This window comes from Mustelus asterias, chromosome 9 (genome assembly GCF_964213995.1).
Source record: "Mustelus asterias chromosome 9, sMusAst1.hap1.1, whole genome shotgun sequence".
Classification (NCBI taxonomy): domain Eukaryota; kingdom Metazoa; phylum Chordata; class Chondrichthyes; order Carcharhiniformes; family Triakidae; genus Mustelus; species Mustelus asterias.
The window spans coordinates 73,593,326-73,608,896 of record NC_135809.1 but is presented as its reverse complement, the minus strand read 5'-3'; the positions used below and the strand labels follow the sequence as shown (position 1 = coordinate 73,608,896).

General features: G+C 46.7%; 1 protein-coding gene across 2 annotated transcripts in view; it reads left to right on the top strand.

Moving 5' to 3' along the window:
• tspan4a (tetraspanin 4a) overlaps nt 1-15,571 on the top strand; it is a 213,547-nt gene that overhangs the window by 110,984 nt on the left and 86,992 nt on the right. For both annotated transcript variants that reach the window (XM_078220372.1, XM_078220371.1), the window contains 2 exons: nt 7,067-7,258; nt 15,482-15,556. In XM_078220372.1, the coding sequence (XP_078076498.1) occupies nt 7,067-7,258; nt 15,482-15,556 (267 nt within the window). The remainder of the gene's footprint in view (nt 1-7,066; nt 7,259-15,481; nt 15,557-15,571) is intronic.

Genomic DNA, 15,571 nt, shown 5'->3' with positions numbered 1-15,571 from the left:
GATCGACAGAGAGACAGTAAGAAGTTTAACAACACCAGGTTAAAGTCCAACCTGGTGTTTACCCTGGTGTTAGAACCATAGAACCATAGAAAATTACAGCTCAGAAACAGGCCTTTTGGCCCTTCTTGTCTGTGCCGAACCATTTTTTGCCTAGTCCCACTGACCTGCACTTGGACCATATCCCTCCACACCCCTCTCATCCATGAACCCATCCAAGTTTTTCTTAAATGTTAAAAGTGACCCCGCATTTACCACTTTATCCGGCAGCTCATTCCACACTCCCACCACTCTCTGCGTGAAGAAGCCCCCCCTAATATTCCCTTTAAACTTTTCTCCTTTCACCCTTAACCCATGCCCTCTGGTCTTTTTCTCCCCTAGCCTCAGCGGAAAAAGCCTGCTCGCATTCACTCTATCTATACCCATCAAAATCTTATACACCTCTATCAAATCTCCCCTCAATCTTCTACGCTCCAGGGAATAAAGTCCCAACCTATTCAATCTCTCTCTGTAACTCAGCTTCTCACGTCCCTGCAACATCCTTGTGAACCTTCTCTGCACTCTTTCAACCTTATTTACATCCTTCCGGTAACTAGGTGACCAAAACGGTACACAATACTCCAAATTCGGCCTCACCAATGCCTTATATAACCTTACCACATAACACTCCAACCTTTATACTCGATACTCCGATTTATAAAGGCCAATGTACCAAAGGCACTCTTTACGACCCTATCCACCTGTGACGTCACTTTTAGGGAATTCTGTACCTGTATTCCCAGATCCCTCTGTTCAACTGCACTCTTCAGAGTCCTACCATTTACCCTGTACGTTCTACTTTGGTTTGTCCTTCCAAAGTGCAATATCTCACACTTGTCTGCGTTAAATTCCATTTGCCATTTTTCAGCCCATTTTTCTAGTTGGTCCAAATCCCTGTGCAAGCTTTGAAAACCTTCCTCACTGTCCACTACACCTCCAATCTTTGTATCATCAGCAAACTTGCTGATCCAATTTACCACATTATCATCCAGATCATTGATATAGATGACAAACAACAATGGACCCAACACCGATCCCTGCGGCACACCACTAGTCACAGGCCTCCACTCAGAGAAGCAATCCTCCACAACCACTCTCTGGCTTCTTCCATTGAGCCAGTGTCTAATCCAATTTACTACCTCCCCATGTATGCCCAGCGACTGAACCTTCCTAACTAACCTCCTATGAGGGACCTTGTCAAAGGCCTTGCTGAAATCCAGGTAGACAACATCCACCGCCTTCCCTTCATCCACTTTCCTGGTAACCTCCTCGAAAAACTCTAATAGATTGGTCAAACATGACCTACCACGCACAAAGCCATGTTGACTGTCCCTAATAAGTCCCTGTCTATCCAAATATTTGTAGATCCTATCCCTTATCACACCTTCCAATAACTTGCCCACCACCGACGTCAAACCTACTGGCCGATAATTTCCTGGATTTCTTTTGGAACCTTTTTTAAACAACGGAACAACATGAGCCACCCTCCAATCATCCGGCACCTCCCCCGTGAATACTGACATTTTAAATATGTCTGCCAGGGCCCCTGCAAGTTCAACACTAGCTTCCCTCAAGGTCCGTGGGAATACCCTGTCCGGTCCTGGGGATTTATCCACTCTGATTTGCCTCAAGACAGCAAGCACCTCCTCCCCTTTAATCTGTAAAGGTTCCATGACCTCCCTACCTGTTTGCCCTATTTCCGTAGACTCCATGTCCGTTTCCTCAGTAAATACGGATGCAAAAAAACCATTTAGTATCTCCCCCATCTCTTTTGGTTCCATACACAGTCTACCACTCTGGTCTTCAAGAGGACCAATTTTATCCCTCACTATCCTTTTGCTCCTAACATACCTATAGAAGCTCTTTGGATTTTCCTTCACTCTGTCTGCCAAAGCAACCTCATGTCTTCTTTTAGCCCTCCTGATTTCCCTCTTAAGTAGCTTCTTGCACTTTTTATACTCCTCGAGCATCTGATGTGTTCCTTGCTGCCTGTACATTTCATACAACTCTCTCTTCCTCTTAATCAATGTTACAATCTCCCTCGAGAACCAAGGTTCCTTATTCCTATTTATTTTGCCTTTAATCCCGACAGGAACATACAAACTCTGCACTCTCAAAATTTCTCCTTTGAAGGCCTCCCACTTTCCATTTACATCCTTACCAGAGAACAGCCTGTGCCAATCCACACTTCCCAGATCCCTTCTCATTTCATCAAATTTGGCCTTTTTCCAGTTCAGAACTTCAACCCGAGGACCAGATCTATCCTTATCCACGATCAGGTTGAAACTAATGGCATTATGATCACTGGATCCAAAGTGTTCCCTCACACTCACATCCATCATCTGCCCTAACTCATTTCCCAATAGGAGATCCAATATCGCATCCTCTCTAGTTGGCACCTCTATATACTGATGTAGAAAATTCTCCTGAACACATTTTACCAACTCTACCCCATCTAAACCTTTAACAGTATGCGAGTCCTAATCTATATGCGGAAAATTAAAATCCCCTACTATCACAACTTTGTGTTTCTTGCAGTTGTCAGCTATCACTCCACTGATTTGCTCCTCCAATTCTCGCTGACTATTGGGTGGTCTATAATACAACCCCATTCATGTGGTCATACCTTTCCTGTTTCTCAGCTCCACCCATAGGGCCTCTGTAGACAAGCTCCCTAGTCTATCCTGCCTGAGTACAGCTGTAACATTTTCCCTGACCAACAATGCCACCCCCCCACAGTGTTGTTAAACTTCTTACTGTGTTTACCCCAGTCCAACGCCGGCATCTCCACATCATGACTACAGAGAGATACAGACTGGATGCTGATCCCTGATACATAGACTGGATCCTGATCCACTGATAAACAGACTGGATCCTGATCCACAGGCACACACAGACCGGATCCTGATCCACTGACACGCAGACTGGATCCCGATCCATTGACACACACACACACACACACACACACAGACTGGATCCTCATGCACTGACACACGAACTGGATCCTGGTCCACAGAGGCCCACAGACTGGATCCTGATCCACAGAAACACACAGACTGAATCCTGATGCGCAGGCACACACAGAATGGATCCTGATCCACGGACACATAGAGACTGGATCCTGATCCAAAGAAACACAGAATGGATCCTGATCCACAGAAACACAGACTGGATCCTGATCCACAGAGACACACAGACTGGATCCTGATCCACAGAGACACATGGACTGGATCCTGATCCACAGAGACACACAGACTGGATCCTGATCCACAGATATACGCAGACTGCATTGCGAGCTGAACCCAGAGCACCAATAGGTGGTGGTTATAGCTCAGCCATTTCTTTGAGACATGGATTGGCGAGTTTGGGGACAGGCCAGTGCTGGCCATTGGCAGCTGGGAATGGGGCCCAGTGCCCGACATTGTCACACTGGATTCGATCCAGCAGCCTTGGAGACTCTTCAAAAGATCTTGTTTCAATATTGAATGTCAACCTCGCCTCAGGACATATTTAGCTGACAATATGTCACACATTACAGGTGATTTGTGTTCTGGGAACATCTGCTGTTTGTGCCAGCGGGTTAACAGCACAGTAATCTTCAGCCTTTCAATCAGATGCCAGACTCTGAGATCGACCATAGTTTTGCTCTGTCAATGCAACACAAAGTTTTCTATGTTGTCTCTGAACCCTGAGACTAATGGCCACAAGCTGAGCTTCCTGATGTTTTAAACTGTCAGTGATTAATTTTAAACACTCTGATGGGAACACATGAGAGCATCCACAGAATAGATCCAGCCTTTCATCTGGAGCTATCAGTCCTGTTGTTGAGCTGGAGTGAGTTATAACACCATTGTCTGGTTTCCTTATACACTGAATATAACAACATCAGTCACTCCATAAAACAATCATTTTAACCTCACTCAGGCTTTATATATTCAAAATGCTGACACACTTATTGTGTAATTGTTTGGAGCTTCTGTTTGTTCAGCAGGGTAAGGATCACTCACTGTGTAACTGTGTAGAGTCACTGGGCCCTATTGTACCATTCTGATTCTAAGTGCTGGGCGCACTTGAAACTGGGAGAGTTTCAGATTGGACTTTTAGACCCATTTTCAGGCACCCCCATACTCACTCTGCCTGAAAAATATCAGCGATTCCGAATCATGCTGTAGAAGCCCGTGGGCGGGGCTAAATGCGCCCAGAACACTGCAGCTCCGATCGGAACCTCCAACTGCGCGTGCGCAGAAAGAAAATAGAAAAACGCTCCCCTGCCATATTGCGCCCGGGCTGGATAATGCCTCCCCCTGGCCCCCAGAGACATTGCCCCACCCCCACAACATTACTGATTCCCTTATCCCCACCCCCCCGCCACCCAGTCTGATGGCAGGCCCCTCCTCCCCTGCTCCCCAATGATCACACACAGAGTGGCAGCAGACCCCCCTGCACCCCTAGAGGGAGTATGTGTGTGTGTTTGTGTGTGTGTGCTTGTGAGTGTTGGTGGGTGCACATGTGTGTGTGTATGTGTGCGTGTGTCTCGGTGGGTGCACATGTGTGTATGTGTCAGACGGTGCACTTGTGTGTCTCGGTGGCGCATGTGTGTGTGTGTATGTGTGCCTGTGTCTTGGTGACTGCACATCTGTTGTGTGTGTCTTGGTGGGTGCGTGTGTGTCTGTGTGTGTGTGTCAGTGAGTGTGTATGTGTCTCAGTGTGCATGTGTGTGTGTATGTGTGTGTCTTGGTGTGTGCGTGTGTGCATGTGTGTCTCTATCTGTGTCTCAGTGGGTGCGTGTCTGTGTGTCTGTGTCTCAGTGGGTGCGTGTGTGTGTGTGTATGTCTCGGTGGATGCTTGCGTGTGTGTCTTGGTGGGTGCACATGTGTGTGTCTCGGTGGGTGCGTGTGCATGTGTGTGTGTGTGTGTGTGTGTCTCGGTGAGTGCATGTGTGTGTGTCTCATTGGGTGTCGGTGTGTGTGTGCCTCGGTGGGTGTGTGTGCCTGTCCGTGTCTCGGTGGGTGTGTGTATGTGCATCTGTGTCTCGGTGGGTATGTGTATGTGTCTGTGTCTCGGTGGGTGTGTGTGTGTCTTGGTGTGTGTGTGTGTCTCGGTGCGTGGGTGTGTCTCGGTGTGTGTGTGTCTCGGTGTGTGTGTGTGTCTTGGTGTGTGTGTGTGTGTCTTGGTGTGTGTGTGTGTCTTGGTGTGTGTGTGTGTCTCGGTGTGTGTGTCTCGGTGTGTGTGTGTCTCGGTGTGTGTGTGTCTCGGTGTGTGTGTGTGTGTCTCGGTGCATGTGTGTGCCTCGGTGTGTGTGTGTGTCTCGGTGTGTGTGTGTGTGTCTCGGTGTGTGTGTGTGTCTCGGTGTGTGTGTGTCTCGGTGTGTGTGTGTGTCTCGGTGTGTGTATGTGTGTCTCGGTGCGTGTGTGTGTGTCTTGGTGTGTGTGTGTCTCGGTGTGTGTGTGTGTGTCTCGGTGTGTGTGTGTGTGTGTCTCGGTGTGTGTGTGTGTCTCGGTGTGTGTGTGTCTCGGTGTGTGTGTGTGTGTGTGTCTCGGGGTGTGTGTGTGTCTCAGTGTGTGTGTGTGTGTCTCAGTGTGTGCGTGTGTCTCAGTGTGTGTGTGTGTCTCGGTGTGTGTGTGTCTCGGTGTGTGTGTGTCTCGGTGTGTGTGTGTCTCGGAGTGTGTGTGTCCCGGTGTGTGTGTGTCTCAGAGTGTGTGTGTGTCTCGGTGCGTGTGTGTGTGTCTCGGTGCATGTGTGTGTCTCGGTGTGTGTGTGTGTGTCTCGGTGCGTGTGTGTGTCTCGGTGTGTGTGTGTCTCGGGGTGTGTGTGTGTCTCGGTGTGTGTGTGTCTCGGGGTGTGTGTGTGTCTCGGTGTGTGTGTGTGTCTCGGTGTGTGTGTCTCGGTGTGTGTGTGTGTCTCGGTGTGTGTGTGTCTCGGTGTGTGTGTGTCTCGGTGTGTGTGTGTGTCTCGGTGTGTGTTTCTCGGTGTGTGTGTGTCTCGGTGTGTGTGTGTGTCTCGGTGTGTGTGTGTCTCGGTGTGTGTGTGTCTCGGTGTGTGTGTGTGCCTCGGTGTGTGTGTCTCGGTGTGTGTGTGTGTCTCGGTGTGTGTGTGTCTCGGTGCGTGTGTGTGTCTCGGTGTGTGTGTGTGTCTCGGTGTGTGTGTGTCTCGGTATGTGTGTGTGTGTCTCGGTGTGTGTGTGTGTGTGTCAGTGTGTGCGTGTGTCTCGGTGTGTGTGTGTGTGTGTGTCTCGGTGTGTGTGTGTGTGTCTCGATGTGTGTGTGTCTCGGTGCGTGTGTGTGTCTCGGTGTGTGTGTGTCTCGGTGTGTGTGTCTCGGTGTGTGTGTGTGTGTCTCGGTGTGTGTGCCTCGGTGTGTGTGTGTGTGTCTCAGTGTGTGCGTGTGTCTCGGTGTGTGTGTGTGTCTCGGTGTGTGTGTGTGTGTCTCGGTGTGTGTGTGTCTCGGTGTGTGTGTGTGTGTCTCGGTGTGTGTGTGTGTCTCGGTGTGTGTGTGTCTCGGTGCGTGTGTGTGTCTCGGTGTGTGTGTGTCTCGGTGTGTGTGTATCTTGGTGTGTGTGTGTGTCTCAGTGTGTGTGTGTGTCTCGGTGCGTGTGTGTGTCTCGGTGTGTGTGTGTCTCGGTGTGTGTGTGTCTCGGTGTGTGTGTTTGTGGGTATGTCTGGGTGTCTCAGTGTCTGTGTGTGTGGGTGTCTTGGTGTGTGTGTGTGTCTCGGTGTGTGTGTGTGTCTCGGTGTGTGTGTGTGTGTCTCGGTGTGTGTGTGTCTCGGTGTGTGTGTGTGTGTCTCAGTGTGTGTGTTTGTGGGTATGTCTGGGTGTCTCAGTGTCTGTGTGTGTGGGTGTCTCCGTGGGTGTGTAGGTGGGTGTGTGTGTCAGTGCTAGGGGTAAGTGAGAATAATTAAGTGTGATGATTGTTCCACAGTCCAGCTCTCAGTCTGCTCCGGAGAATGCAATGTGTTTGTTGCGATCAATCCCTCTATTCGGTCGGATTGAGATAATCAGTTGCTGATGATTTGTCTTTCTTTGTTTTCCAGTTGGGAGGCTGTGCAATCCTGGGAGTCGGGATCTGGTTGGCCGTAACACAGGGTAACTTTGCAACGCTCTCCACAACCATCCCTTTCATCTCAGCTGCCAACCTGCTCATTGCCATTGGCCTGATCGTGATGATAGTCGGATTTCTGGGATGTGTTGGTGCAATTAAAGAAAACAAATGTCTCCTATTGGCTGTAAGTAAATCCCCTCACCTTTCACCCCTCATTGCTCACCACTCACCCCTCACCCCTAACCCCTGACCCCTCAACCCTAACCCCTCACCCCGAACCCTTCACCCCCCACCCCTAACCCCTCACCCCTAACCCCTCACCCCTAACCCCTCACCCCGAACCCTTCACCCCCCACCCCTAACCCCTCACCCCTAACCCCTCAACCCTAACCCCCCACCCCGAACCCTTCACCCCCCACCCCTAACCCCTCACCCCTAACTCCTCAACCCTAACCCCTCACCCCGAACCCTTCACCCCCCACCCCTAACCCCTCACCCCTAACCCCTCACCCCTAACCCCTCACCCCGAACCCTTCACCCCCCACCCCTCACCCCTAACCCCTCAACCCTAACCCCCCACCCCGAACCCTTCACCCCCCACCCCTAACCCCTCACCCCTAACTCCTCAACCCTAACCCCTCACCCCGAACCCTTCACCCCCCACCCCTAACCCCTCACCCCTAACCCCTCACCCCTAACCCCTCAAATCTCGCCCCCAACCTCTCACCCCTAACCCCCCACCCCTAATCCCTCACCCCAACGCCTCGCCCCTAACCCCTCACCCTTAACCTCTTACCCCTAACTCCTCACTCCTAAACCCTCAGCCCTCACCGCTAACTCCTCACCCCTAACATAACTCCTCACCCCTAACATAACCCCTCACCCCTAACCCCTAAACTCTCATCCCTATGCCCTCACCCCAACACCTTCACCCCTACACCCTCACCCTTACACCCTCACCCCTACCCCTTCACCCCTACGCCCACACCCCTGCAGCCTCATCCCTTCACCCTCACCCCTCATCCCTACACCCGGACCCCTACCCTCCTCATCCTTAACCCCCTCACCCCTCATTCCTAACCCCTCGCCCCTACACCCTCGCACCAAACACCTCGCATCCTGACTATTCACCTCTAAACCCTCGCCCTTCACCCCTAATCGCTCACCTGAAACCTCACCCTTCACTCCTAGCCGCTCACCCTCAGTTGTTGTCAGTGCAGACTTGATGGGCCAAATGGCCTCCTTCTGCACAGTAGGGATTCTGATTGTTTAGTTAGTTTTGTCTGTCAACTTTGATTCCAATTTTTGATTTTTCTTGGTCAGTTTCCATAGCTAACCTGGACCTTATGATGCAATGACCCTTAAATGTTCCCCTTCAACACTGCATCCGCTAGGCCCACCTCATTCCCAAATATATGTGCATGGATGACGTGTGTGTGTGTATTATACTAGGTGTGAGTGTATCTATGTGTGTATATTATACTGGGTGTGTGTATATGTGAGTGTAGATGCTGTGTGAATATTACAGTGTGTGTGGGTGTACATGTATGTGGATGCTGTGTGTATGTTATTTCGTGTTTGAGTGTGAAGATATTTGTGAGTGTGTATATTGCAGTGGATATGTGTATATTTGAGTGTATGTTGAGTATATTTTATTGTGGGTGTGTGGATGTTGTGCACATATTATAATGGGTGTGTTGCTTTGATTTGATTTATTATTGTCACATGTATTAACATACAGTGAAAAGTATTGTTTCTTGCGCGCTATACAGACAAAGCATATCATTCATAGAGAAGGAAACGAGAGTGTAGAATGTAGTGTTACAGTCACAGCTAGGGTGTAGAGAAAGATCAATTTAATGCAAGGTAAGTCCATTCTAAAGTCTGACAGCAGCAGGAAAGAAGCTGTTCTCGAGTCGGTTGATACGTGACCTCAGACTTTTGTATCTTTTTCCCGACAGAAGAAGGTGGAAGAGAAAATGTCTGGGGTGTGTGGGGTCCTTAATTATGCTGGCTGCTTTGCAGTGGAAGTGTGAACAGAGTTAATGGAAGGGAGGCTGATTTGCATGATGGATTGGGCTACATTCACAACCTTTTGTAGTTCCTTGTGGTCTTGGTGTACAGATGCTGGGTGTATATTATAGTATTTGTGTGTGTATATGTGTGTGGATGCTGTGTGTGTAGTATAGTGCATGTGTGTTTATGTGTGAATGCTGTGTGTATATTATAGTGGGTGTGTATAGATGTGTAGGTGCTGTGTCTATATGATAGTGCGTGTGTATATGTGTATGGAAGTTGTGTGTATATTATAGTGGGTGTGTGTATATTATAGTGGGTGTGTGTATGTGAATGTGTGAATGCTGTGCGTATATTATACTGGTTGTGTATATATACGTGTGTGGATGCTGTGTGTATATTGTAGTGGGTGTGTATATATGTGTGTGGATGCTGTGTGTATATTATAGTGGGTGTGTGTTTATATGTGAATGCTGTGTATATATATGTATGTGTACATGCTGTGTCTATATTATAGTGTGTGTATATATGTGTTTGGATGTATTATAGTGGGTGTGTGTAATTGTGTAATTATTATTTTGTGTGAGTGTGTATATATGTTTGGTGCTGCGTTTATGTTATACTGGGTGTGTGTGCTTGTGTGTGGATTCTGTAATTGTGATATATATAAATGATTTGGAAGAAGGTGTAACTGGTGTAATCAGCAAGTTTGCAGATGACACGAAGATGGCTGGACTTGCGGATAGCGAAGAGCATTGTCGGGCAATACAGCAGGATATAGATAGGCTGGAAAATTGGGCGGAGAGGTGGCAGATGGAGTTTAATTCGGATAAATGCGAAGTGATGCATTTTGGAAGAAATAATGTAGGGAGGAGTTATACAATAAATGGCAGAGTCATCAGGAGTATAGAAACACAGAGGGACCTAGGTGTGCAAGTCCACAAATCCTTGAAGGTGGCAACACAGGTGGAGAAGGTAGTGAAGAAGGCATATGGTATGCTTGCCTTTATAGGACGGGGTATAGAGTATAAAAGCTGGAGTCTGATGATGCAGCTGTATAGAACGCTGGTTAGGCCACATTTGGAGTACTGCGTCCAGTTCTGGTCGCCGCACTACCAGAAGGACGTGGAGGCATTAGAGAGAGTGCAGAGAAGGTTTACCAAGATGTTGCCTGGTATGGAGGGTCTTAGCTATGAGGAGAGATTGGGTAGACTGGGGTTGTTCTCCTTGGAAAGACGGAGAATGAGGGGAGATCTAATAGAGGTATACAAGATTATGAAGGGTATAGATAGGGTGAACAGTGGGAAGCTTTTTCCCAGGTCGGAGGTGACGATCACGAGAGGTCACGGGCTCAAGGTGAGAGGGGCGAAGTATAACTCAGATATCAGAGGGACGTTTTTTACACAGAGGGTGGTGGGGGCCTGGAATGCGCTGCCAAGTAGGGTGGTGGAGGCAGGCACGCTGACATCGTTTAAGACTTACCTGGATAGTCACATGAGCAGCCTGGGAATGGAGGGATACAAACGATTGGTCTAGTTGGACCAAGGAGCGGCACAGGCTTGGAGGGCCGAAGAGCCTGTTTCCTGTGCTGTACTGTTCTTTGTTCTTTGTTCTTTTTGTGTGTGGGTGTTGCATATATATTATAGTGGATGCGTGTATATGTGTGTGGATGTTGTGTGTATAGTATAGTGGGTGTGTATATATGTATGAATGCTGTGTGTATAGTATACTGGGTGTGTGTATATGTTTGTGGATGCTGCGTGCATATTATTTTGTGTGTGAATCTGTATGTGTGGGTGCTGTGTATAGTATACTGTGTGTATATATGTGTGTGGATCCTGTGTGCATTTTATACTGTGTGTAAGTGTATATGTGTGGGGATGCTATGTGTATAGTATACTGGGTGTAAGTGTGTATATGTGTGTGGATGCTGTGTGTATAGTATCCTGTGTGTGAGTGTGTGTATATTACAGTGGGTATGTGTGTGTCGGTGCTGTGTGTATATTATAGTAGGTGTATGTATATGTATATGTATGCGGATACAGTGTGTATATTATAGTGGGTGTGTGTATATGTGTGTGGGTGCTGTGTGCATATTATAGTGGGTATGTATACATGTGTGTGGATGCTGTGTGCATAATATATTAGTTGTGTGTATATGTGTATGGATGCTGTGTGTATGTTATACTGGGTGTGTATATATATCTGTGTGGTGCTGTGTGTATATTATAGTGGGTGTATATATATGTGTGTGGAAGCTGTGTGTATATATGTGTGGATGACGTGTGTGTATTATTTTGTGTGAGTGTGTATATATGTTTGGTGCTGTGTTTATGTTATACTGGGTGTGTGTGCTTGTGTGTGGATGCTGTGTATATTACAGTGGATGTGTGTTTTTTGTGTGGATGCTGTACGTATATTATACTGGGTGTGTGTATATGTATGTGGATGCAGTGTGTATACTATACTGAGTATGTGTATTTGTGTGTGGATGCTGTGTGTATATTATAGTAGGTGTGTGTATATGTATACGGATGCAGTGTGTATATTATAGTGGGTGTGTGTATATGTGTGCGCATGCTTTGTGCATATTATAGTGAGTGTATGTATATGTGTGTGGATGCTGTGTGTATATTATCGTGGGTGTGTATATATGTGTGGATAGTGTACGCATGTTATACTGGGTGTGTGTATATGTGTGTGAATGCAGTGTGTATATTATACTGGTTGTGTGTATATGTGTGTGGATGCTGTGTTTATGTTATAGTAGATGTGTGTATATGTGTAGGTGCTATGTGTATATTATGCTAGGTGTGTGTATATATATGTGTGTGGATGCTGTGTGTCTATTATATCGTGTGTATATGTGTATGGATGCTGTGTGTATGTTATAATGAGTGTTAATATATATGTGTAGATGCTGTGTGTATATTATAGTGGGTGTGTGCATGTGTGTGGGTGCTGTGTATATATTATAGTGGGTGCGTGTATGTGAATGTGTGGATGCTGTGTGTATATTATACTGGGTGTGTATATATATGTGTGTGGATGCTGTGTGTATATTGTAGTGGGTGTGTATATATGTGTGTGGATGCTGTATGTATATTATAGTGGGTGTGTGTACATGTGTGTGTATATTAATTTGTGTAAGTGTGTATATAGGTATGGATGCTGCATGTATATTATTTTTTGTGTGTGTCTATATGTTTGGTGCTCTGTTTATGTTATACTGTGTGTGTGTGTGTCTGTGTATATGCATGTGGATGATGTGTATATTATAGTGGATGTGTGTATAGGTGTGTGGATGCTGTATGTATGTTGTAGTGTGTGTGTGTGTATATGTGTGTGGATGCTGTGTGTATGTTATTTCATGTGTGAGTATGAAGATATGTGTGAGTGTGTACATTGCAGTGGGTATGTGTATATTCAGTGTATTTTATCGTGGGTGTGTGGATGTTGTGCGTATATTATAGTGGGTGTGTGTACATGTGTGGATGCTGTGTACAGATTACAGTGGGTGTGTGTATATGTGTGAATGCTGTGTGTATATTATACTGGATGTGTATATATGTATGTGTACATGCTGTGTGTATATTATAGTGTGTATATAGATGTGTGTGGATGTCGCCTGTGTATTATAGTGGGTGTGTGTAATTGTGTGTGGATGTTGTGTGTATATTATAGTGGATGTGTGTATATGTGTGTGGATGTTGTGTGTATAGCATAGTGGGTGTGTATATATGTGTGAATGCTGTGTGTGTAGTATACTGGGTGTGTGTATATGTTTGTGGATGCTGTGTGTATGTTATACTGGGTGTGTGTATATGTTTGTGGATGCTGCGTGCATATTATTTTGTGTGTGAATGTGTATGTGTGGGTGCTGTGTATATTATACTGTGTGTGTGTATATATATGCATGGATCCTGTGTGCATTTTTTACTGTGTGTAAGTGTATATGTGTGGGGATGCTATGTGTATAGTATACTGGGTGTAAGTGTGTATATGTGTGTGGATGCTGTGCATAGTACCCTGTGTGTGAGTGTGTGTATATTACAGTGGGTATGTGTGTGTGGGTGCTGTGTGTATATTATGATAATGATGATGATGATGGTATCGAGACTAGCATGTGATTTGGATTAAAGTAAGGGAGAGTTGCGCAGCGTCAGCCTCACTCTCTCTTCCCAATTCCCATCTGGATCCAGTGGCAAGACAAGAGTCGAGACGGCTGGAGATGGGACTAGGCGCAGTGGGTGACCAGGACGTCTACTGTGTCTTGTCCTGCTCTTCACGTTCCACGACAATGGCAAAGACCGCCTTCTTGACCATTGGACCTTCCATTGGTCTCGTCCACTCGATCCGCTGGAGTCTGTCTTCATATGCTGGGATAGCATCTCCCAATCTCATCTAGGGTTGAGACCCATCGGCTACCCTCACCTGGTTTAGCCGGCTTGTCGAAGCCATTGCCCGGGGTGTGGCCGCTGTCGCATGCAAACAGCTACGGGGAGCCAGAGGTGAGAGCTGAGTGCCAGATGGGGACCAATGGTGGACAAACCGCCCTAAAAAGGATGTGACATGTTCCCCCACCAGAGGTACTACCCTTCCCTGACACCCCATACACCCCGTGTATATTATAGTGGGCATATGTATATGTGTGTGGATGCTGTGAGCATATTATATTGGGTGTGTGTATATGTGTATGGATGCTGTTTGTATGTTATACTTGATGTGTATATATGAATGTGTGGATGCTGTGTGTATATTATACTGGATGTGTATAAATACGTGTGTGGATGCTGTGTGTATATTATAGTGGGTGTGTATATATGTGTGTGGAAGCTGTGTGTATATATGCGTGGATGATGTGTGTGTATTATTTTGTGTGAGTGTGTATATATGTTTGGTGCTGTGTTTATGTTATACTGGGTGTGTGTGCTTGTGTGTGGATGCTGTGTATATTACAGTGGATGTGTGTTTTTTGTGTGGATGCTGTACGTATATTATACTGGGTGTGTGTATATGTGTGTGGATGCTGTGTGTATGTTATAGTAGGTGTGTGTATATGTATGTGGATGCTGTGTGCATATTATAGTGAGCGTGTGTATATGTGTGTGGATGCTGTGTGTATATTATAGTAGGTGTATGTATATGTATGTGGATGCAGTGTGTATGTTATAGTGGGTGTGTGTATATGTGTGCGGATGCTTTGTGCATAATATAGTGAGTGTGTGTATATGTGTGTGGATGCTGTGTGTATATTATCGTGGGTGTGTATATATATGTGGATGGTGTATGCATATTATACTGGGTGTGTGTATATGTGTGTGGATGCAGTGTGTATATTATACTGGTTGTGTGTATATGTATGTCGATGCTGTGTTTATGTTATTGTAGATGTGTGTATATGTGGAGGTGCTGTGTGTATATTTTGCTAGGTGTGTGTATATGTGTGTGGATGCTGTGTGTCTATTATATTGTGTATATATGTGTATGGATGCTGTGTGTATGTTATAATGAGTGTGTGTATATATATATATATATATGGATGCTGTGTGTATATTGTAGTGGGTGTGTATATGTGTGTGGTTGCTGTGTGTATATTATACTGGACGAGTGTATATGTGTGTGTGGATGCTACGTGCAACTTATAGTGGGTGTGTGTATATGTGTGTAGATGCTGTATATGTATTATACTGGGTGTGTGTGGGTGCTGTGTGTATATTATGCTGGGTGTGTGTATGTGTGTAGATTTTGGGGGCAATTTTACCATCGCGTTGCACTCATTTTCGGGTGCGACGCATTGGGAAAGTGGTCCATAAAGCACTGAGCGCCATCGGCTGGTGCCATTTCACGAGCACTGGATATCTGGCACAGTCAGTCTCTCACCAGAAATGGGCTAATGTGAAGAGGGGGCCCGCTGCCTCTCCGCAGGGATCAGTGGGGAGAGAGAGGGGTCGAGAGAGAGGACCCGCTGTCACTCTGCAGTGATCAGTGGGAGGAGAGTGGTGGATCCGTGATTGGTGGGGGAGGGGAGTCCACGATTGGTCTGAGCGGCGGTGGGGGGAGGGGGTCTGCGGGGGCTGCATTCGGGTCGCGGGGCAGGGGCAGGGAGCTGCTTCAGGCAGCCTGCTTTTGGGTGTGCTAAGGCCCACCCACCGGCTTCTGCAGCACGAACCTGACACGCTCAAACGTTTTCAGGCAGCGTGCATATGGGAGGGTCTAAAAACGGGCCTAAAAGTCAAGTCTGAAACGCTCCCAGTTTCAATTCTGCCCAGTACTTCGAATAAAAATGATAAAATCGCTCCCGTTGTGTGTGTTTGGTAATTGTTTCTAAGTTATAACCTTTCACTCCACTGTTCTCACATGTTCCTGTGTTTCTTTGTCTCTTGTTTAGTTCTTTATCCTGCTGCTAATTATCTTTGTAATGGAAATGATTGGAGGAATTCTCTTCAGTGTCTACAGAGGTCAGGTAAAGACACTATTT